Source organism: Pavona decussata, unplaced genomic scaffold, assembly GCF_977016875.1.
Source record: "Pavona decussata unplaced genomic scaffold, jaPavDecu1.1 SCAFFOLD_120, whole genome shotgun sequence".
NCBI lineage: Eukaryota > Metazoa > Cnidaria > Anthozoa > Scleractinia > Agariciidae > Pavona > Pavona decussata.
In genome coordinates, this window is record NW_028145534.1 from 807,474 (window position 1) to 829,674 (window position 22,201).

The 22,201-nt window shown below is 39.0% G+C and overlaps 2 protein-coding genes across 4 annotated transcripts in view; one reads left to right on the plus strand and one right to left on the minus strand.

Annotated features, from left to right (window-relative positions):
* Positions 1-86: 86 nt before the first annotated feature.
* LOC146469706 (uncharacterized) lies at positions 87-9,909 on the minus strand. Its single transcript, XM_085123008.1, has 9 exons — positions 9,537-9,909; positions 7,597-7,741; positions 6,140-6,407; positions 5,195-5,223; positions 4,925-5,009; positions 4,498-4,607; positions 3,822-3,887; positions 2,732-3,391; positions 87-1,819 (listed from the first exon to the last, which is right to left on the minus strand). Exons 1-9 carry the CDS (start codon positions 9,706-9,708, stop codon positions 220-222), a joined length of 3,135 nt encoding a protein of 1,044 aa, XP_084979134.1. The 5' UTR covers positions 9,709-9,909; the 3' UTR covers positions 87-219.
* Positions 9,910-10,181: 272 nt separating this feature from the next.
* LOC146469707 (mechanosensory protein 2-like) overlaps positions 10,182-22,201 on the plus strand; it is a 36,747-nt gene continuing 24,727 nt past the window's right edge. Inside the window, exons 1-8 of one of the 3 annotated variants that reach the window (XM_085123013.1) lie at positions 15,632-16,386; positions 17,807-17,827; positions 18,005-18,108; positions 18,786-18,858; positions 19,276-19,358; positions 19,724-19,927; positions 20,902-20,957; positions 21,539-21,617. In XM_085123013.1, coding sequence (XP_084979139.1) covers positions 16,347-16,386; positions 17,807-17,827; positions 18,005-18,108; positions 18,786-18,858; positions 19,276-19,358; positions 19,724-19,927; positions 20,902-20,957; positions 21,539-21,617 — 660 coding nt within the window. In that variant the 5' untranslated portion in view covers positions 15,632-16,346. Of the gene's footprint in view, positions 10,391-15,631; positions 16,387-17,806; positions 17,828-18,004; positions 18,109-18,785; positions 18,859-19,275; positions 19,359-19,723; positions 19,928-20,901; positions 20,958-21,538; positions 21,618-22,201 lie in introns of those variants that run through there. The other 2 variants (XM_085123012.1, XM_085123014.1) reach the window with 2 other exon arrangements.

Genomic DNA, 22,201 nt, shown 5'->3' on the forward strand with positions numbered 1-22,201 from the left:
ACGCCTTGGCAGCTTTTCCGTTTGGGGCAAGATTGGAACACAAGCTGACAGCGGGAGATTACTTTCACAATAAACCAACGCAAATAGTAAACAGGACATAAAATTTTAATATAGTTCAATCATTTTTCTATGCACGCTTATTTCTTAAATAACATATTTTACAATTGTAAACAAAAGTGATGAAATGTTCGACGACTTGAAAGCGAGGCGTTTAATTAGCTACCAGGCCTCCAATTCAGGAGAAGCTCGCTTTTCACCAGCCTCGTTGTCATCTAAATCGTCCAGTCCCTCCATGGCCGCGCGCAACTCGGCCTCCAAATCGAGATTCATGTCCAATCCCTCCGTGAAGTCAGGAGTGTTGGTAATGTCTGGTGACCCAGGGGGGTGGGGAGGAACCGTGGCCACCTCCTCGTGTTGCTCTTTGTCACGTGATTCATCCGCTGTTGTGTTAATTTCGGTTGAAATCTCGTCTTGTTTCTCATCAGCCTCTTCCCCCTGGTTTCCAAGTTCTTTAGCGCCTATAATACTCTCGGCTTCCTGTGTAGGAGTCTGCATTTGATCACTTAAAATAGTGTCCACAGGTGGGGCATTTTTGTCTTTGACAGAGAGAGAATCTTCACCAGCTGGTTGTGAGTTTAAGGTCTGGGGATCTTCGTCCTCTTTCTTTTGTTCAGTCACCGTATTTTCTGTTGAATTTTCTGTCCCTTCAACAACGTTTTCTCCGGTCTTGCTTTCAAGGTAGACTTTTTCTGGTTTCAGGTTCGAGTCAGCTTCTTCTTCCTCTTCCTCGACTTCAGAGAGGTTAGGAACAGCGTTGTCGTACCCTTCCAACTCGCTCGTCCCATCAGTAACACTGGCTGACGCTAAACTACTCTTCTCTTCAGCCTCACTCACGGGATCAAGCCTAGGGGCACTGGGAACTACGGTGCTGAACATCTGAGCCTCAGGAGAGGGGGGAGGGGGGATGGCCCCACATGTGTCCACCGAGGGCGAAGATGCATGCATAGCCGCTGGATAAGTTTCCACGTTGGCTCGTGTTGAATTAACGAGCGATGAATCAGACAAGACTTGTTGTACGGGTAAATCTCTTGAATCCCTGGGGGAGCTTATACGGGGAGGGGTACTCTTGGGCCTTTGTAGGGCCCGCCTTGTTAACGATTGAACTGTTAATGACCTTGGTACGCTTTTCGCCGGTGGCTGTCTGAGGGGTTTTGGTGCTCTCCGAGATGGTGTCTCTGAGAACTGAATTGGAGTTCTTGAGCGGGGTGGCCTCCAAGCAGGAGCGATATAAGCTGGTGTGTCTGTTATTCCTTGAAATTCTTTGCCAATATTCGGTGACCCCGTCATTTTCTGACCTGCGATGTGCATTACTTTTCTTCCATAGAGATCCCCGTGAAATTCAGCCAGTATATCATGTGGGATGTACGTTTTACTCCCAGGACTCGGGCTTCGACCTGAACGCGACATTTCATCTCCGTTCTCGATGATATTAATAATCATTTTCTCCTGGGGCCACTCTTCCATGTCTTTCCTGTTTGATAACGGTGTCAGATTCGGATCACGATTCAAAACATCTTCCGTTATAAACACTGGTTCCACTGGTAGCTCGTCCCCTTCCCCCTCAGGGCTTCCAAGAGCCTCCCGGGAGAGGGGAGGTTCATCTTGATCGTACACGCTACTGAGGGTTTCCCAGCGCCTCATGTGTCGAGCTGTAAGGGAGGTGCTGTGTTCTCTGGCGTGTGGTGTGCGCGTGTATTGTCCGTATCTCTCAGGGCTGATTGGTGTTGGAGCTGGGGCTCGCACTGGAGTTGGAGAGTATCTACAGGAAGACAAAACATTTAAGAAACAGTGAAAGGTTGGATTAATTGAAGGGCTGAGAGCATAACCAATCTAAATGACTTTTCAGATTGCTTTTTGTTAAGCCGCCGTCACACGTTTTAGCTGAAACTTGTGTGCAACGGCGAACGAGACCAGTTTCACGAAGTGGTGTTACACGGTGAAACTCTTGTTTTTTCACCGCTGCGACCGTTGCAAGCCGTTGCAGAAGTAGAAAGCGGTTCTACTTTTCGTAAAACTTGTCTCACAACGGAAGTTCGAAAACGTTTCACGAAACCGACCATGTTACACGGTGCAACGCCTGCTGAAACTTGTTTCGCAGCGCCGTTGCATACAAGTTTCAGCTAAAAGCTTCAACGTGTAACGGCGGCTTTATTCTGGCTCAGATTCACCAGAGTTTTTGCATGTGGCCTTGAATTCAGTTAGGAAACGTTGCTCTAATGTTTTATCAGCTGCTTTGCGCTTCGCTTTGCCCATAATCATTCAGTGGTTTTTATTGCAAACGAAGCGAAACGTTTGGCGCTAGTTTGGAGATCTACTCACAAACGTCAAATTTTATTGCTTTGGTAACTAAATAGTATTTAGTTAAGAATGCAGATGTCTTACAAGCTCGGACGGCAGCATCTATAGTTTTGTAATCAGTATCTTGGTCACCTTGGTCACGTGGAAATTGACACTTGAGTTATACTCCGCCCCTGGTTTCAAAATCTTACTCTCCTTTCTTTTGTTTTCGATTTCTTTACTTCGACCAATCACCCTAGGTAATTTGAAACTACAACGACGATAAACGGAACTATCACACACACGCCCTTTTAGGATGACGAAACTTAATGGAACAAATGAGAAACGAGTTGTAAGTAAGGGCTTTGAACCAATCACCACATGCTGAGCTTACCTAAGTGCAGAGGTCACGTGACCTATACCTGGCCAATACCCATTCATTTGATCATCATTTGGAGAAACAAGTTCACTTGCAGCCAAAGCCACATCCAGAGAACTGTGATCAAGACACAGCTGGGACCCCTCTCCTGGTACCTCCTCAGCTGGGGTCCCTGTGGGTGTTGGTGTGACTGACACTACTTCAACAGGCTCCATGGCTACGCCTAAATCCAAGTTGCGAGGGATTGAGCTCATGCAATGATGCACTTTATCCTTTGATTCACGCTGCGTGGGTACACCAATCGAAGGAAGCGGCAACAAAGCGCGACCCTGCCTTGCTGCTAATTTTTCAGTCACTTCTTTGATGATGTTTGGTTCTGATTTTGTCCCTTGTTTGAAGGTACCTATCTTCCCCTCCCCTCCCTCGTCATCAGTGAGTTGTTCCTCCACAGGAGGGGTGAAGTGGGAGTTGATGTCAATGTCCAGAAGCATGCGTGAGTTTTCATCATTTATAGTTTGTTCCAGGCTCTTCTCTGGTGCATCTGCCACAAGTTTAATTTGTTTATTTAGATCAGATCTCACTGATTTAGCACCAGTCTCTCCTCCTCTTGGACTGGATTGTTGTTTAGGATGAGCCTCTAAACCAAAAGGCAATTCACTATCAACTGGCTCCTTGCTGAAAGTTGAAAAGAAAACAAAATAATTGTTAAAGAAGCAGGGTTAAGATTGAATACTTGAAAGGGATAGGCCACACCCACTGGTAAAATGAAAGAAATATAGCCAACCATGTATAATTAACAGTGGGATTTTTTCTGCAGCGCAGTTTGTTTTGATTGCCCTGAGCATTAAGTCGATACATTAACCCATCAGTTCTGTCATTACATTTGTCTTTGTCCAGATCGAAGAATTAGTACAAAAGAGTTCAACTGTGGAACCCTTGAAAGACCGGCCAGCTTACATTTGATATATTTGATAGAGTAGATTCATAGACAAACATAAATTTAGTACACAAATTAGTAATGCAGGCTGAGGAGCACTATTAGTACTATAAAATGAAATTTGGTGCAGAATGATTCACTCTTTAAGATATAAAGAATGGACCATACCTTGGTTTGAGATGTTGAAGGATTCCAGCTATTACTGATTTAGGAAAGTCACCAAAATCTTCAAGCCTGGGGAAAGATATGCAATATGTCACAGGTGTCAAAACACTGGCTGACCATGAGGTTAATGAGCAACAAAATTTGTCACCATCTGATACAATAAATACAACAATTATTCAAACTTTAAATTTCTGGACTTCTAGACTTTGGTAATAGTTACAATTCAGATAATACTTTACTCAGTAATACTTGCAGTATAAAATGGAATTAATAAATATAACTGTTACACAAATGATCTAAAATATAAGTAAGTGTTAGTGCAATTACTAAAATTTTGTGACATTTCTCTTGAAACTTTGCAAAGATAGTAGCAATATTTTTTGTGGCTTACATGTATGTGTATAAGTTCACAAGGGTTGTTGAGTCCCACAACCTTTACCCAAAGGGATGGCATGTGGGGTGGGTGGGCACTGGGGGATAAAGGCCACATTAATATTGTAAAGCCCTAATAGCATTATTCGCATGCTACAGTAATGTTGTATATTAAAGCTTTCCTGCAACTTAGTTTGCCCCCTCCCAACCAAATATGTACACAAGCTGGCATATTCAAAGTAGTTTGATGAAATGTAAACCCTCTGTGGACATGAAGTATAATATTCTGTAAAATGTAGATCCATACCCATAATTAGCAAGGTCCAGGTGTTGGACAGGCACTCGTCGATATGAGCTGGCTCTACTTGGACTGTAAGGGAGACCCACAGTTGGAGATCTGCGTGGTTCTGCACGTTTCTAGGGGGTTCAAATGACTGCATTAAAATTCAAGTCAGAAGTTTCAACACATTTTTGAAGTACATGTAGTATAGGTGTCAAAACTAACCAAAACTAACCTTTTTTGACTCTATGTATTTATAATATGATTGTCCAAATTGAACTAATTAGCTGTGCAAAGTTATTGCTTTGGGCATAACAAAACTCTTTTTTAAGGTCTGCCAAAAAATATATAGATTAAAAGGCAACACCATGACTAAAAGATTCATTTAAATTTGCAAGTTATAAATTCATACAAATTTCAATTGAATATTATAAGAATTAGTACTGTTTCTTACAGGCTTTATTTTTTCCATCGCAGCAGGAATCATGTCTTCTGTGACGTCTTTAAAGGCTATTCTCCGAGGGTCTTTTCTGATACATCTAAACACAAGAAAAATCCAGCATTAATCAACTTTTTCAATAATTATAAACTATCCACAAAAATTCTTCATGACAGAGTCAGATGAAACAATTTCTGTCTTGCATTGAGGCCAAACAGTTTCTTGTCACTACATGTGTGCCTGCACTCAAATTCAAACTGTCATTAATAATTTTTATAAGCTTACCCAGTGCTCTTTGCTTTCCGCTGTTTTCTCTGCAAATTCAAATACAATATCCAGTGAACAATGAATATACTGATGCTCAACAGAGTTAAGCAGCATTTAAAATATTTAGCTGCAAAATTTTATTTTCTGTGAGGGAAGATCAATCTAATTAGAGTTGATCCTCCTATTAATAAGAACTTGACAACTGAAAATGTTGAACCTAGCTGGTTGCCTGACACGGTCCTTCAGGTGTATACCAGTACAGAATCGTTTTGGTAGATTTAGGGGCCCTGCAGTGCTAACTAAGGCAAAAAATCCATACAAAACCCAACATGTGTCCTCCGTCCCCCCCCCCCCCCCCCCCACCACAGAAGGGATTGGAAAATTAAAGAAAAGTATGAAGCTAAATAAATTGGAATTCCCAGAGGGGTAAGAATTAAGGGCTTATGGAAAATCCTCTCCATGAAGGAGACATATTGAACATTTTCTCAAACTACACAACATTTTAATACAAGCCAGATGAGAAAGAAATAATTTGTTCTTAACATCATTCTTCACAAAAATTCAAAATATACTAATGTTCAGTATGTCACAAACTTTGGACCTTCTTTATACTGTTGGAGATCATGCTCCAATCAGCTACTGAAGACTTGTGGTAAGTTAGATCATTAATTTTTATTAGGTCATTTTACTAATAATAAAGTTATGTATGTCTCAAGCTGATGCATAATTTTAAATTAGCAACTCTGAGGTATCAAATCAATTCTGGAGGAATCAACTTAGTTCAAATTAATTAATAATTATTGTTTAATAATTAAAATGTTTATTACCAGTATTAAATTTAATATTCAAAATACATTTTTAGAACAAAACTTTATCTAATTCCTTCGTCAACTGCAGTCTATGTTATTCAACTTCACAAACTAACATAATTTGTTATTGTAAGTTCATATATGTTTGTCTCACCCTGTTGGTTTGGCACCAGATAAGGTATGCTGAAGTAATATATACATCCTTCCAATCCCGTAACAACTCATCATTCTCATATAGCTCATGGACACCCACTACAGATGCATGTCGTTTCCCTGAGTGAACAGCAGCAGGTTCAGGAGAAGTCTGCATGTTCTTTTTCCATAGCATTCGTTTCTGGTAATCTGTTAACATTGTTGGTGACACAGGGGATGGGCGAGGGGCACGGGCAGTTGGAGTGCATGAGGTCGAGGACAACTGCGGACTGGTGAGGAAACATAATGTTTAAAATGACTATTATTAATTAACCCTTTAACTCCTAATATCAAAGACCAAATTCTCCTATCTAATGTCCCCATACATGTACTTTACTTCTAAATGTACTGAGGAGAAGTTATTAAAATAACAAGAAAATTCCCCTTGGGTGATCATCAATCCTTTAATTCTCGTGACCTCAGGGGTTGAATAAGAATTGATATTACAAGAAGAAATTTGATGCTGATCACTGTTAGGGCTTAAAGGGTTAAAGAGCTCAATGATGTTAGAGAAGGGAATGTGATGATCTGGCCGAAAAAAAATTAAGAAACATAATCTGAAACCTCCCTTGTGCTCTGTGCACATCTGGAGGTGGACTTTGTGAACTTTCATGGCTTTCATGGGACCACATTATAAATAATGACGATCACATTGATGTTGATCTCTAAATATGGGTTTTTTTTTTTTGTTTGTACAAGTACAGGTAATATAATTTTATTGAAAACATTGTGGCAGTTAGCCTGACTCTTGCACAGGAAACTTAAACTTTTTCTTTAATTTATTTACAGTAGCTTTTTCAGTATTTTTTTAGCTTTCAGGTTGCCTATGTAGAGGCGGCTTTGTTGTGGTTCATTTTTTTTTATTTAGAAATTTTCAAACCAGTTTACGTTTTATTTCCCTTTGTCTCAGATAGAGTATGGTAACGAATGCTGCACAAAGGAAAGTAAACATTAAATTGGTTTGAAGATAATTAAACTAAAAAAATTATACCACAACAGCTTCATATGTAATCTTTGCCTTGCACTTGAAATGCAACAATTAGACCACAAAAAATTGGTTTGGCTGTAGAGGAAAACACCACTTGTGAAGCTGTACAGCTCTACCGCCCCATACTGTAATAGAGCTCAGTTTACTCTAATTCTGAACTTAACAGCATAAATACATGTACATGTGCATGATCTACAGTGTACAATAATATTATTATGTGTTCTTGACTTACAACTTTCACACATGGGAACTGGTGATAATGACAGCATTCATGTAAATGATTAATGTGATGGTAAATTGTATTTTTTTTCACTGTGCAAACCGCCCTTTATCAATCATGTACAATGACAGGGAGTCAATTTACTGAACATTATAGTAGACCCCTTTACAATTATGTACGATCATAAATTATTGCCTCGTTGTTTTCATACCTGGGATCTGGTGATAATGATGGTAATGACGTTGATCTCTTGTGAAATCTGTTTGACTGTGCAGCTGACCTGTTGTAAGGTGCACTATTGGCTCTTAGGTCTGTCTCTCCAAACATGTTGACAACCTTCAGAGTTGGAAGAGAGCCTGAAATACATAAAAAGTGTAACAAACATACTGTATTTCCTTTATTACAATAAGTATATTTTTGATATTTTTGAAAGTCCCATTAGATCTGCAATAGTAAAATGCCTCAAATATGGATACCCTGTTATAGATAAGGAATTGCAAAATCGAGCGGCAGATACCCGCATTTTAGCCTTGTGAGGATGTAATCCCCCACCCCCACCCCATGGTATTTAATTATGCTTAGATAGATCAGTAATGTTGCAAACAAAGTCTCTACATGTATGTTTCAAATCAGCGGTGAGCTGATATTGTAGCGAAAATTAAAATCATTGAATGCATTTAAGGTGGCTTTAACTACAGTTTTAATGGAGTATAAGGGCACAACTTTTAACTCTTTTAAGAAAGGTTCCAAGCTGTTTTTGCCTTCACTATTTACTGTTTGCTTAAGGCTTTTACAATTCTATGTGAAATTTGAACAATTAAACGTCAACAAATGGCCAAAATGAGCGACCGAGTACCCAATGAGAGACTGGGCACTAGTAGGTTAAGTCACGTTTTTCTCAAATTCTACGCGTATGACCCCACCTGAAAATTTCAGGAATAAGAAATTGGGTCTGATTTAACATTCCTGCAAAGTAAAATAAAAATCTGTAAGGCAGTTTTTGTGCAAACTAAGAGAATGTGAAATCAAAAATAGCTCAAAATCTGTCTTACAGATTTTTCAAAAATTTTGGCTCCAAACGTGATTCACCCGAGCAAATCAACCGTGAAAATTTCATCATAAGTTGTACGGTAAGTTTTCGAGCAATCCTCGATCAAAGACAGGTTTTTACAACCTCGGACGAGAATTGAATTGCGCATGTCCTTTATTTAAGCGCGCGCTCATGTAACGCTATGTATCACGTGCGAGAAAGGTACAGTAAATTAGAGCTCTTTTACCGAATGTTTATCAAACTTTTTTGCCATATTTTTTTGGCCCTAGGCTTGATTACATGTTTGAACGGAGTTTTGAAACTATCGCTACATACACCAAAGAGATTTGACGCCTTTCAAGTGCTGAAGTGGTTTTTGTTACTTCTTGAGGTTACTTGCGTCATTTTTGCACGCGCGACAAATACTGACGTGTGGCAGGCTATCATAGCGCGCGCCACTGAGTCTCAGAAAAACTGTAGTAAGCCACCTTAAGTTACAGAGTTTTCGTCCAATGTCTTAATCATGATATCTCCTAGTGATCCGACTGTAGCGATCATGGCCTTCCATAAATCCGAACCTCTATAGGAGGTTGAGTGTTTCATAATTGCTTTGCCTGCATAAATTCTTGATTAACTATGTCTGACAAGGACATAAATAAGATGGTTGATCCACAGAATGAATGGTCACTGCCACAAATTAGTTTTATACTGAGAAATAGAACTTATCCGAGACTGAGTTTGGCATGCATCATTTTCACCTGCATCATGGGGCATTTGCCCAGCTTAATGTTTGTCCCAGCCATGGGGCATTTGCCAGTTTATTTTCATAAAATGCAAATGCCCGGGGGGAGAAGGCATTCTTGGAGTTGGCCTGGCTGATGCATTGACTACATTAAAATGACTTCACTTGAGCATTCCCAATCCCAGGCACAAGTGCACCTGTACATGACTTCATAATTTTTCATCCCGGTTTTTCATCCCCCAAGCCCCCAATCAATGAACTAAGTGGCGAAACTTACAACAAGCTATAAAGACAGTTTCGTTGTATCTGCGACAAAGCGTGAAAGCTTATAAGACTAAGCTTACTACATTATTAATTTATAGCGATCTCACCGGCTTACCATCTTCATCATGACTGCTCGCTTCAGCCGAAGTTTCAAACTCTCTTTGCTCTAATGTTTCGTGACTGTGGATACCATTTCTAAGCCTCACAGCATCTTTTACCTTCTGCAAGTTCGCCCTCCAACATTCTGGATGTTGGCATAAAGCCCCGCATGAACTTTCACTTTTCATCGCCGTCGAAAGCAACAGAAACGTTTGTTAACTTGCGTGTGTGAAGAAGTTTGAAATGAGCACTGTGCTCCTTCCCAACTGCATCTTTTAACGCCAGTTGACGAGATAAACGGTACAAATTATCGCTAACCCCTTATCGCTATCAACAAAACACAACGTGTGGTAATTTTTGAGCTTGCCTTTTGCTTATCCGTGACGTCACAAACCTTCCTAGCAACCGCTCGCGGGAGGAGCCCGTTCGACCCGTGTCGGTGAGAGTTGTTTTCCTGTGTAGCAAGCCAGTGGCAATTAAAAGAGAAAAAAGTTCGAAGATTAAAATGTGGAATAATGAAGCTACCACTCAAAGAAACAATCAAAAGATTTTTGGAGCCATATTCTGATTTAAGGAGTATACTTACTTTGTGGGTGTAGCGGGCCTTGTTCGGGCGATCCCGCACTTCAGCCCGCACACACCTTTTTTGCCCAGACCTTGCGCAGAAGTTTTCCGCGAGTGTATGAATTTACGTTCGAATGGTGTTTGGCGGGAGGGGATAAAATGTCTTCATCTTGAAAGGAGGACGTTTGAAATTGGTGTATTTGTCGATGGCTGCTAACGCTACTTCGACCGCTATGCAACTTAATCCGGTCGGTGAAGGCTACAGAGAAACATCGAGAAGCGACGAGAAAGAACTTATAGACGAAGGTGAGTTGTTCGCACGTCAAACACAGCATGTCAAAAGCAAATTGAATCTTAATAGTTTGTCTACGATGATTCTGAACGTGTTACTGGCTTTGAGCTCACTGCTTAATTTTCAGGTAGATAGTAATCGTTCCTCTGGCTAGCTAGAAAGCTTACATTCAGGCGCAAAATCGTGTAGACAAGAATGCTTCCTTATTTGACAATTTAAATATTTACAATAATGTACGCACCTTGAAAGAAAGGCTTCAAGGTTTACAAGTAATGACATTCGCTGTCATTTGACCCTCGGTATAAAATAAATAAATCTTTTTTCCACTGTCAAATGTATTGGCAATGAAGCATAGTCTTGTTTTTTTTTTTTTTTTTTTTTTTTTTTTTTTTAAGCCCCGTTCAAACTTCACTGAATTACAATGAATTAATAATTTTTAAGGTAGCATATGCAGAGTGAACACCACCCATTCTGTATTAAACCATAACCTGAATGTTTTCCTTTTATTTCTTCCTAAACATTCAAGTAACAATACTTCACAAATTTTGATTCAAATTTACTTTAGGTATTTGCACGTAGAGAAACATGTAAGCTTATTTACATATGGAGTTGTGTTGAGAATACTTTCTGTTCAAATTTAAAGGTAGTTTTATTTTTGTTCCTTCTTCTTGATTTGTACAAGCTAACAGCGTCGAATAAAAAAGCTCCCAAATCACCATAGGCTCCTGCGACCCAAATCACCAGCTCTCTTAAACATTGCATATTGAAAGAAAAAAATATGCTTTGGATAGGATATTTCAAATTCTTGTTTTCTTTAACAACTTTTTTCCCCTTAAGCATTAAAGATAGCAAACCCATTATTATTGAAGGAATCATTTCTATTTTTTTCATAAATTTAAAATGGCGCTAATTTGCCATTGGTAGTTTTCCCCATGGGGCCACTGTCAAGGCTTGTAATTAAGTTGAATTTTCTGATCCCTTCAAAACATTCCGGGTAGAGACACATAGAGGCATCAAGATGGCATAAAATGCTAAGTAATTGATTTTAGTTTGCTATTAAAGCTGAGCTCGACATGTGGTCCATCAGTTTGTAATAGATTGCGCACAGCATTAGTTTTGGCACTGGCGTTATTGCTTTTAACAAAAGTAATTGATTTATGTAAATGTCAGGATCTTGAAATCACTATTTGCATAATATGTTTTTCAAAACAGCTCTTGTAAACACAAAGTTTAATTTCATGGCATTGAGAAGAAAGAAAAGGAAAGACAAAGGCATTTTTGATTTCTCTTGTACAAATTAATTGCTTTTTTGTGTGTCTTGAACTGTGAAAAATCATATGCTTTACCACAAAGGGCATCAAAATTTGATGAAGGCACAAACAAAATGCAGCATTTTGGCATTTTTATTTTGCAATTATTTTTTTCTTAGAGCAAATGTTAAAAAAAAATATTGTTTTAAATTAAAACATTTCAAATGCTGATTTACTGCATCATAAAAACTGAGTGCTGCAAATACCGTTGTTTAGAAATCATGGAATTTAGGTGAAAATTCTTGCTAACATGTTCCTGTACGCACACAAAACTGATTTTTATTTGAAATTAGTTCCATAATTTCAGTGGCTTCTGAAATTTTTAAGTTTAGTAAGCAAGCCTTTGATACTGGATCAAGAATAGCCGTTCTTCAAAAATGGCATACTGTATGTCACCTCTGTGGGTTAAGAAATCTAAAAAGCATTTTGAAAGCCCAGTTTTACCTGCATTAGGAAATATGTTAAATGTTGATCACATTTGCACTTTTCCTGAAGTCAATATAATTTCTAAGAAGTTCACTATGACAGAACAAAGCAAGCGCAAAAACGCTGCATGTGAACCACTTTAAAAAGACTCAGGAGACAAAGCAATAAATAAATAAACAGGTCAAAGCTTAGAACACCACCAGTGTAGGCCTTTAGAGCCTTTTTAGAATTTCTTGGTAAATTGCCATATATGCCCTTTTTTGCACGAGCCATTCATGTGGAAACAGGTGGAAGGGAACATCAAAAGCAAGTTATGCATTACATACTACCCTGATAGCAGAGCATGTCTTTCTGGGAAGTATTTTTTTAGCATGCATGAAGTTGTTTGCGTGTCTGGTATTTCACACAGTAGGCCTGTTTCTTTGGGGACACTAAACAAGCCAACTATGTGAAGTACCAGAGATGCAAAGGACTCCGTACATGCTAAAAAAACTTGTACCAAAAAGACACGCTCTGCTAGCAGGGGAATTACATACAGATATATTCCCTCCAAGTTAACCAGGAATTTTTCGTTTTTGCCAAAATATAAAATTTTACAGATCTCCATTGTTTCTGAAGTCAATTTGTGCAGGGTTTGGGGTGTATGGTCATTATGGGATGGGAGTTGGGAGGGAAGTGGCAAGAAGACCAGTATTTTTATTGAATTCCTGGCCAACTCAATACCAGGACATAATGGTGGCAGATCGAAACGACTCTTAGAAAGGAGGAACACATATCATCTTGGTCATACATTTACCAAAAGCAACCTGCACACTGCACACTCTTGTTAACTAATGTTGACAATGGCCTTTGGATAGCCACTACAGGCAAGGACGTGGAAGTGAGGAAAGCACGTGCCTGGAATGCAATGCGGGAACTTGTTATCATCTGGAAGTCTAAACTACCTAGTGAGCTGAAATCCTGGAATGGGGGGGGGGTGGTACTCCCTGTAATGGACTATACGGGGAGGCTTTGGCCTAAAGGGATTCCTATTTCAGGATGGAGGTATATAAAAGGGTACAGAAAACTGTCATTTAGGTATTTAAAAGGGCCTTTTAAAATATCTCGAACAGATGATGGAGTGTTTCTACTGTAGATATGTGAAAGGAGTAACCTTTGCTGTCAAAAATGGTGTAGAAAAGAGGTTTGGACCTCGGGGCGGAGCTTCCGTGTGTAAAACTTTCCCCCGGGGCTGAAAGTACACCTTTCAAGGCAACCGTTAGAGTGTAAGTTGTTGTACGGCGCAGAGACATGGTCCCTCACCAAGACACGTGGGGACAACTTAGATGGGTGTTACACTCGCTTGTTGTGTCACGCACTTAATGTGACTTGTAAGGTGCCAGAGGTTATCAACAAAAGGCGTCTGAAGTTTGCTGGTCATTGCTACAGGGCTGGGAACCGCTGCATGGCAGAACGAGAAGGCGCAGGCTAGCCAGAACCGGGCTACGTGGATAAAATGACTTGTAGGGAAAATGGGTTGCAGTGGAACTAAAGTATTGCATGCTGGACAGGCAAATGTGGAAGGCTTTCACTGAGAACAGATTAAGATCGACTTGATGATGAATGCTGGTAATGGAAAATGTCAGAGTTGAGGAGTTTATCTAGTTATGCCAAGTGTACTCACAGAAACTTGGTGATCCTTTTCCTGTCCACACCTTGTTCCATGATGATTTGGAGCACCTACCATCAGACAACTCTCTGCCACTTTGGAAGGACACTTAGAATTTAGAAGGGGACACCATTCACCTAATAGCCTGCGTAACAGGCGTTTATTTAGACTGGCGCGAAGTGCGAGACATCGAGCGCGGAGCGCAACACATAAGCGCTTCCGCAAAATGCAGGCTATTCATCAAGAACCCGAACTCGCGAGGACGGAAGCCTGAAAGAGTGTATTATTGCGCGCAAGCCTCACACGCTCATTTCTCAGGGCCATCTTTCACGGGTGTGTTTAAATACCATTAGATGATTTCAATGGTTTGCAGTCAACATTCCAGCTGATTGATGTACTATTTTATCCAAGCCCCGCCCAAACAATCTTTCATCTCGATTGATTTCTAATTTTCGAAACATGGAAGGAAATGGAATGTCAAGTGACATGACCGAGGCCGCTAAAAACCGTATTGAGAGAGTGGCGGGCGCATGATGGTGGAGCAAAAAATGGCGTTCTCGGTGCAAGTATCAAAGACTTGCTGCTGCCACTCAGAAGTAGCGCAATTCTTAATTCTCGCATCGCGTACCCCACTGTCTAATATCTTTAAACAAAAAGTATTAATTAAAGCCCGCTCGCAGTCTAGTAGGCTCAGTAGTTTCACAGATATTCCGACCGGAGATCTCATGGTTCTGACTCACTTCCAGTGTTTGATTTAGCGTCGCTAAATCTCGCGTCTTTCTTTGTCTCGTGATTGGGGAAACACAGAATTCTTGAAATTGTGGCCTTTTCACGGTTTTGCAGAAGAAACCCCCTGGACGTGAAAAAACACCTGAATAACGTCGTTTAATTAATTTTCAACTAAGGTTGTACCTAAAAGTTCAGGAAACTATAAACGCCGAATTTGTGCAGGCGACTTCTTTTTCAGCGGCAGTACCAACACTAATCTTTTCCAAATGCGAAAAATTCTCTTACAAGACAAACTTTTTCAAGTTATTCCCCAAGCCTCAGTTGAGAAATGGTGTAATGGCCGAAAGGTAAGGCTTGATAACTGCGAGAAATTCCCTTACAGGAATGACTTTCCTAAATTATTCCCGAAGGCTTACTTTAGAAGGGTTCAATGGCCGAAAACTCAAAAAATGCTTCGTTTTCAGTTTCCTTTTTTGCCTCCTTGCAAATTTTGTATGCGGACAGAAACAGGTTGGGACCAAAGTTCTTCCTTTTGGCCCGTACTGCATACTTCAAGGGGCTCCAAACAATGGCTGTTGCGGTAATAATGAAGCCCGTAGAAAATTGTTTTATCCTTCAGCTCGTGAAGCAAATGCAGATGAATAAATGAGAACAATCTCGTACGTGAAAACTAATCACCATTGTCATCATCAGCATCGTCATGAGGATTTCTGTTTCGCAAAGCATGGCTTAAAACCTGATAAATTGACTGTTAAAGAGTATTTTAAAAGAGCATTTACAAATGAAAAAGGGCTTATAATGGCTGGAAACTAAATAGAATAACTACTGAAATACACTACGACGTACTGGTAAGCCGTCCAAGAGATCCGTTAGTTTACCGAGCGGATTGCTCCATGCGGCGCGAGCGTATTTGAGGGATTTGTCCGATCTGTGATGGCGTCTGCGATAATACAACTTTGGTCATGTGCTATTGAGATCAACCATTTCGACCTCCATACAAAACTTAACCCTCTTGCTAATCCGGTGACACACTTGAAAAGTTCGAAACAAAATTAACATGAATGCGACTTAACAGGTGACTCGATGGAAGTGTTACCCGACAAAATTTTGGGCGAGCTCCGGTCCCAGCGTTCTGAACGCGTTGAAGCTTAGCAAGTGGGAAGCTGAAATCCTAGAGAGCAAACTTTTTCTTGAGATTTCGCTGCATCGGCACATATATGTATAAAAGTTCGTAAAATGCCATTGGAAAGTTACACCAACTTACGACATTCACAGAAATTAGAAGGCGTGCAGCGAACATTCAGCGGCATGCATGATCGGATAGGTGTTGTTGTATGTCTGATCATATCATTCAAATTTCGAATCGAACCTGGAGAGTTGTTACATACGAGATTCTTTTCTGCGCCCTGAACGAGTGTCGACAAGTGACCATCTTGAGCTTTTCAATCTCTTTCTACGTGCCAAGTATTTTGAATTCATATAGACTGGCCAAAATTATTTATGCCCTTACGGACATTTTCTGTCGGGTTAGCTTTATCATGTTTATGACTGACATGTTCACGCAACACAGTACTTTCCAGAAAGGCGTAAATTATTCATTCACCTTGAATCTCTCCCGTGAAGCCAGCAGGTGAATGTTTACATAGATCTGAGGATGTAATTATCGTTGTTAATGACGCTTAGCTATCGGCGTATAAAACGCCTCACGTGATATGAATTGACATATTTGTAAAAGTGTAATTTATGGTCGGCCGGTGAAAATTATGCAGCCTTTACAGTAGAGTGTAGAAACACCTGCTTGCTACATCACATGACAATATTGTGTTCCAGTTTAGCGGGAAGGGTTGAAGGATCCTTATGGAACTAAATCGCAAGGAAAACGCAATTCAAGAACCAAGTAAGTCAATAGTTAAACGAAATACGTTTTTATCGTTTGTAATTTAATCGCACTAAATGCACGCTAGCAAGAAGACCTGCATTGTAAGCTATTGATTTCAAGCAATAATCTTTCTTGAGGCTGAGTACATTATAATGTTCTGATGTCTCGAATTTGACGAATTCCCGATCACCATTCGAAAGTTTTACGAATTGGATTTCTTCTTTTTTTGGTCAAAACATTTTCCTTTGTGATAGTATTCTTTTATCCCGCTATCTTGCAATAAAACGTTTATTTTGACTGGAGAAAATTTTTATTTGCCTGACAATAGATCAAACATCTACGAACATCTTTAGCATCTGTCAAAAGCTGGTTGGTGAATTATTATTTTACATACGTTCAACCTGATCGCGTTGTATTACACATAAAGCTTTGTATAATTTAAGTTATATTCATATTATTTTGAAGATATTCCACAAAACAATAATTTTAGAAATGTATTTCACGAAATTTTGGGAATTTTCGCTCAAAGTGCCGTTGTACAATTAATACATCGCAGACAAACAAAAGAGAGACATTTTGAAGCGTGTGAGGTGTAATAATGTACATTTTCGTATGCTTTTTCGTTTGGCGTTAAAATGCAAATTATAGTAAATCATGTTTTCCATTGCTATACTTCTGGCGAGAATGACGAAGCCAACACATAATTACTAATGGAAGCCACTTATTTTCAACCTGAGAGCATTTAATAACTGTGATCATTATTGCCTCCATAATATATTCTTTGCCTTGGTTTCCAAAAATTAATCGAGCTGAACGTCAATCAATTTTCGCTGGTTCCTTATTTTAGTGCTGTCAAGGAAACATAAATGTACATTTTTTTTTAGGAATGATGTAGTTCTGAAACAAAAAAGTTCTCGAGATTGATCACTTAAACAAGGATTTAACAAATTGCGCACCTATCAGTTTGTTAATATATTATTGTGCTATCACGGTAACGTGAGAAGCCTAATTTCAAGGGAGGGTTAAATATTTCGATTTTAATTTATTATTACTATTGTTATTATTTCTCGTTTTTTTCCTTATGTCCGACAAAACAAGAACTACGGCCAAAGCCGTTCAGAAAACATGTCATAGAGAATCATAGTAAAGACAAGAAGAATGATGTTCTTAGCTAACTGAAAATGGCCTTTATATTCAATATTCGTGTGGCCACCTATGTTTTGCAGTTGTAATGATTGCGTGTTTATCTAAAATACTTACAGTGCTACAAGTTCTGTCACCTATAAATAAATTAATAAACAATGAGCCTGCAGTGACAAAAGTTCTGTCACTAATGCTAATGTAGCAAGTCACTAGTGACTGCATCCTTGAATGCAGGTTATTTATTATCACCAGACATTGTTCTTTGACTAATACATTGACATCTTCTCTGTTTCAGATGGAGCTGTTGGTGACAATGGTAATCTTCTAGTTAGTTCAAGTAGTTCTAGCATAACTGTGTGACTAACAGCATATTTAGGACTAGCAGGTTAGAATAGAATAATCCAAACATTCTTATACAGACAGGAAGGACTAGTAAAGGTAGTTTACGGTTGAAAACTTGTTAATTAATTTTATTTGAATGTTGTATTTTCAGGTGGTAGTTCTGAAAACCGAGGCATATGTGATTATGTGCTGACATTTGTCTCTCTCTTGATGTTTATTTGTACCTTGCCACTGTCACTATGCTTCTGTGTTAAGGTACGTGTATATGCTTGCAGATCTAGCCAAAATAACTATGAAAATTCTAACATCTCAATGCAGGAGTGTTGGGAAAAAAATTTGTTTTATTGTATTTATTTTGACTTAACGCGGGATTTTTTTTATTTTTTTTATTTATTTTTTTTTTTTGGGGGGGGGGGGGGGGAGAGGATGGGTGGCAGGCAGAGTGAGCTTTTCATTTCCCACACATTTTTCTGTCAGTTTTACAGCACTTATCCTTCTAGAAAACATCATGCAAATTATTGTGGTGTAATAGTTTTTCTTTTTCTCCTGATTCCTATTTTCAGTGCATATGATTGCTGCTTGTTGAATAATCTGTACCTTTCAAAGTTAAATGTAGCGCATGGCTTATAAAGTGATCATGAATACTTCATATTTTATCGGGTTCGATGAAAATTAGCACTTACCCACTTGCCAAGACAAGTGTCAAATCTTCCTGGTTCAGTCCTTATTAGGACATGTACACTCGCCTCTTTGGCAAGTGCTGTCAAAATTTAGTTCCCATATCCTGTTTTACTCTTACATTTTTGCTTCTTCTCCCTCTTGAGTTCTATTGTTATTGTTAAAACACAAAGACCTGAATACAACACACACTTATATAAACAAGGTAGCCCCTTATGTAATAATAAATCAATTTATTTGCTTAAATTAAACAGATTGTTCAGGAATATGAGAGAGCAGTGATATTTCGTCTTGGTCGACTGCTGCCTGGGGGAGCAAAAGGACCAGGTAAAATTAGGTTTTAATGTTTCATTTTGCCACTAGTTTAACACCTTTTTACTAACCTTTGATAATTAAAAGTTGCAGAATAAAATTCTGGTCTCTGATATTGAAAAAAATTAATATTTCCTTGGAAAATGGACAAATCATGGAGTTTCAGATTTTTCCCAAATTTGTTTTTAGTTGATGGTTGAAAAGTAAAGAAATTTGGTAAACTTTGTGTTAACTACTTAAGATGTTTAGCCAGTGGGGCATTTCACTGATTGTTTTCACCAGTCGTCTTGTCAGCGGTTCACTTCAACAGTCAATTTCAAGGTCATGGAATTGGGTTATATTAGATGTCACAAAAAAGTCATAGAATTTTGTTTGCCACTTAAAAACGAACTCTTCAATCCTGAACTGCTGCTGCTGTTGTTGTTTTTTCAGGCATGTTCTTTGTCCTACCCTGTATTGACTCCTATCAGAAAGTGGATTTGAGAGTAGTGTCATTTGATGTACCACCCCAAGAGGTACAAGTTATTATAGCGATAATTAAAAATAAAAATGAATTATTATAGCGCATACAATTTGTTGACACGTACAAGGTTTTTTTGTTGTTCGACCACGGTTTTTGTAGTTTCTTTTCACACTTTGTTGTTTTGTCATTATCTCTCCTTTACTTATTCGGATTAAATTTGAATTTGAGCCTACCATTCATGGAGGACTTTTCTTAACGAATTTCTAGGGTAAGTGACCAACAAAATAAAAAATTTAAGGTAAACCTTAGACCTGAATCACCCCTGACGGACTGGTTAATAAAGCCACCATTGTATTCTTTTAGATTTTTAAAAATGCAGCCAACTTAGATAAGGCCCCCATTGTGATTTGTCTGCAGGTTTTGACAAAGGACAGTGTGACTGTAGCAGTAGATGCTGTGGTGTACTTCCGAATATACAATGCCACCATGTCAATTACAAACGTGGAGAATGCAAATCGTTCCACCCGTCTGCTAGCACAGACCACCCTGCGTAATGTGCTGGGAACCAAGAACTTGAGTGAGATCTTGGGTGAAAGAGAAACTATAAGTGAGACTATGCAGGTGTGTATCATTATTTTTGTTCTAAATTAAATATACCTAGAACTTACTGATCAACTTGCCCAAGCTACAAGCTGACTGATGCATGTTAGCCTTTACCAGGTAAGTGGTGCAAAAAGGTTAAAATGGGTGAATTGACCAACTTGATCCAGCCTAGATGGTAGACTGATTTTTTACAGATCTATAAATACAAGACCAGGTTCATTGTTATGACCAGGCTGCGGCCTTGTGGCAATCCTGCAGGAAAAATCGAATGGCACATTAAAAACCAAGAAAAGGGTGCACTGGGATGCTACAAAACAAATCGACTTTTAAAAGTTAGTAAGTTGAGAAATTTTTCAACCAAAAAGTGAATACTCCAGCTCAATTTGAACCTTGTTATTATTCCCAAACAAGCACCTTGAGTGGACATGCTGCAAGTTCCCATCAAGTAGAGAGCTAGCCTTGACAAAGTGGAAGGGGGAGAAATCCCAAAGGATTTTCTCCAAGCCAGTTAGCGACAGTGATTAACTCTGACCCCCTCCATTTCCTGCAGGGCCCCCTTTTTTTCAGCAAATGGGCCCTGAAGACAAAATCCTGTTAAGAACAGTGCATCCCACTCACCTGGCTGGCCCACCCTTAAAAGGACTATGTCAGCTGAGGCACATGCACAGTAGAGTCCAATTGAGACTAATTTGCATACAACTCATTGCATGATTTTTGCTTTTCCTCCATTGCAGAAGCTTACGAAAATATTGCAACAAACAGCTTCTGCAATTACCAAAGAGCATTTGTAAATAAAAATTCAGCCAAAACTTACTGAAGGTGAACATGATTCAAACGGATGAAAACAACTTCCTGATGGTATTCGAAAACGTTGGGTCAACTATTTCAAAGTGCCTCTGATCAACGTGAGCATGTGCTTGGCGTGACATAGTCTATTTAAAAATTAACCTCAACTCAGTATAATAATTAGCATAATTCACTTGTTCCAACAGTCATCTCTGGATGAAGGCACAGACCCATGGGGAGTTAAGGTGGAGCGTGTAGAAGTGTAAGTTGATTGCTTTGTTATCTTTCTCTGTGTTAACTGCTGTCACGTCTTGTAATTGTTAGTTTGTGATTATTGTATAGCCTAATTTGGATGGCTACAGCTTATTGTTAGCTTTAAGTTGCTAAGTGCTACCCTCATTAATTTAAGACATTACCTTTCCTTACCTTACCTTATCTTGTCCTTCATTTGATACCTTAATATCTAGGCTCAAGTCAATATTTTTATTGTGTCACTAAGTTAAAATTATAATTGTTATAATTGTAATAATGAATTTTCATACTACAACTGATGCTTATGCTCTTAGCCCTTCAGTTGAAGGGATCCCTTGAAAAAAGCCTTATGTTACTTGTGATAAATTGCTTGTTTCTCCTTCCAAATTATTTCCTTGTGAAACAAAAGGAGAATTTGACCTAACATCAAAAGTCAGTTGAGGCCTTATTCCACTCACCCCTTCAATTTATCAATATTGCTAGTGTGATAAGTGAAGAATTTAAGTCATGCCTTACATACTTATTTTATTATATTTGACCAAAGACCTGTTAAAAACCAACCTTTGTTTGTTTGTTGTTTGGGTTATGTAGCAAGGATGTTCGTCTTCCTCAGCAGTTGCAGAGAGCCATGGCAGCTGAAGCTGAAGCCTCACGCGAAGCTCGTGCTAAGGTAAAAGTGCTGTTAGCTTAAGGCGGCCGAACACACTTTACGCGCGCTTTACAGATTCTGTTGGTGATGCTATTAAGCGCGCGCTAGGGTTGTGGTACGCAAATACGGCGGTCGATAAAGCGATCCCTTAATTTCACATGAAATGGATAATAAAGTTAAGTTTTGATCCTAAATAACTAAGTTTCTCGTTTCTGGACTCTTTTTCTTTTCTTTTCGAGCAAAAAAGTCATTCACCAAGACCTTTTGCATGCTTTTCATTATTTACCAAGAAACCCGATTAAAGCCACGCATGCGCATTTGACCAAAAAAATTGCGACTGGTTGTTTTCGTGGAAATGAACTGTTTTCTAAGGAACCGCTCATTAGAATTTCATGAAATTTGGTATGAAAATAGTTCCCTAAAAGCGTAACTCGCCTTCAAAGAGAAATCTAAATCTAACAGAGGGTATCTTCACAAAACATTAAAATGCAAAATGAATATTTACAGAAAAAGTCTCTGTTAAAATAGCGTGAAAATAGTGCAACTGTGTCAGTGTTTTGTGAATTTTTCTGAATACAAAAAATGGAAAAAATCTAATGAGTACA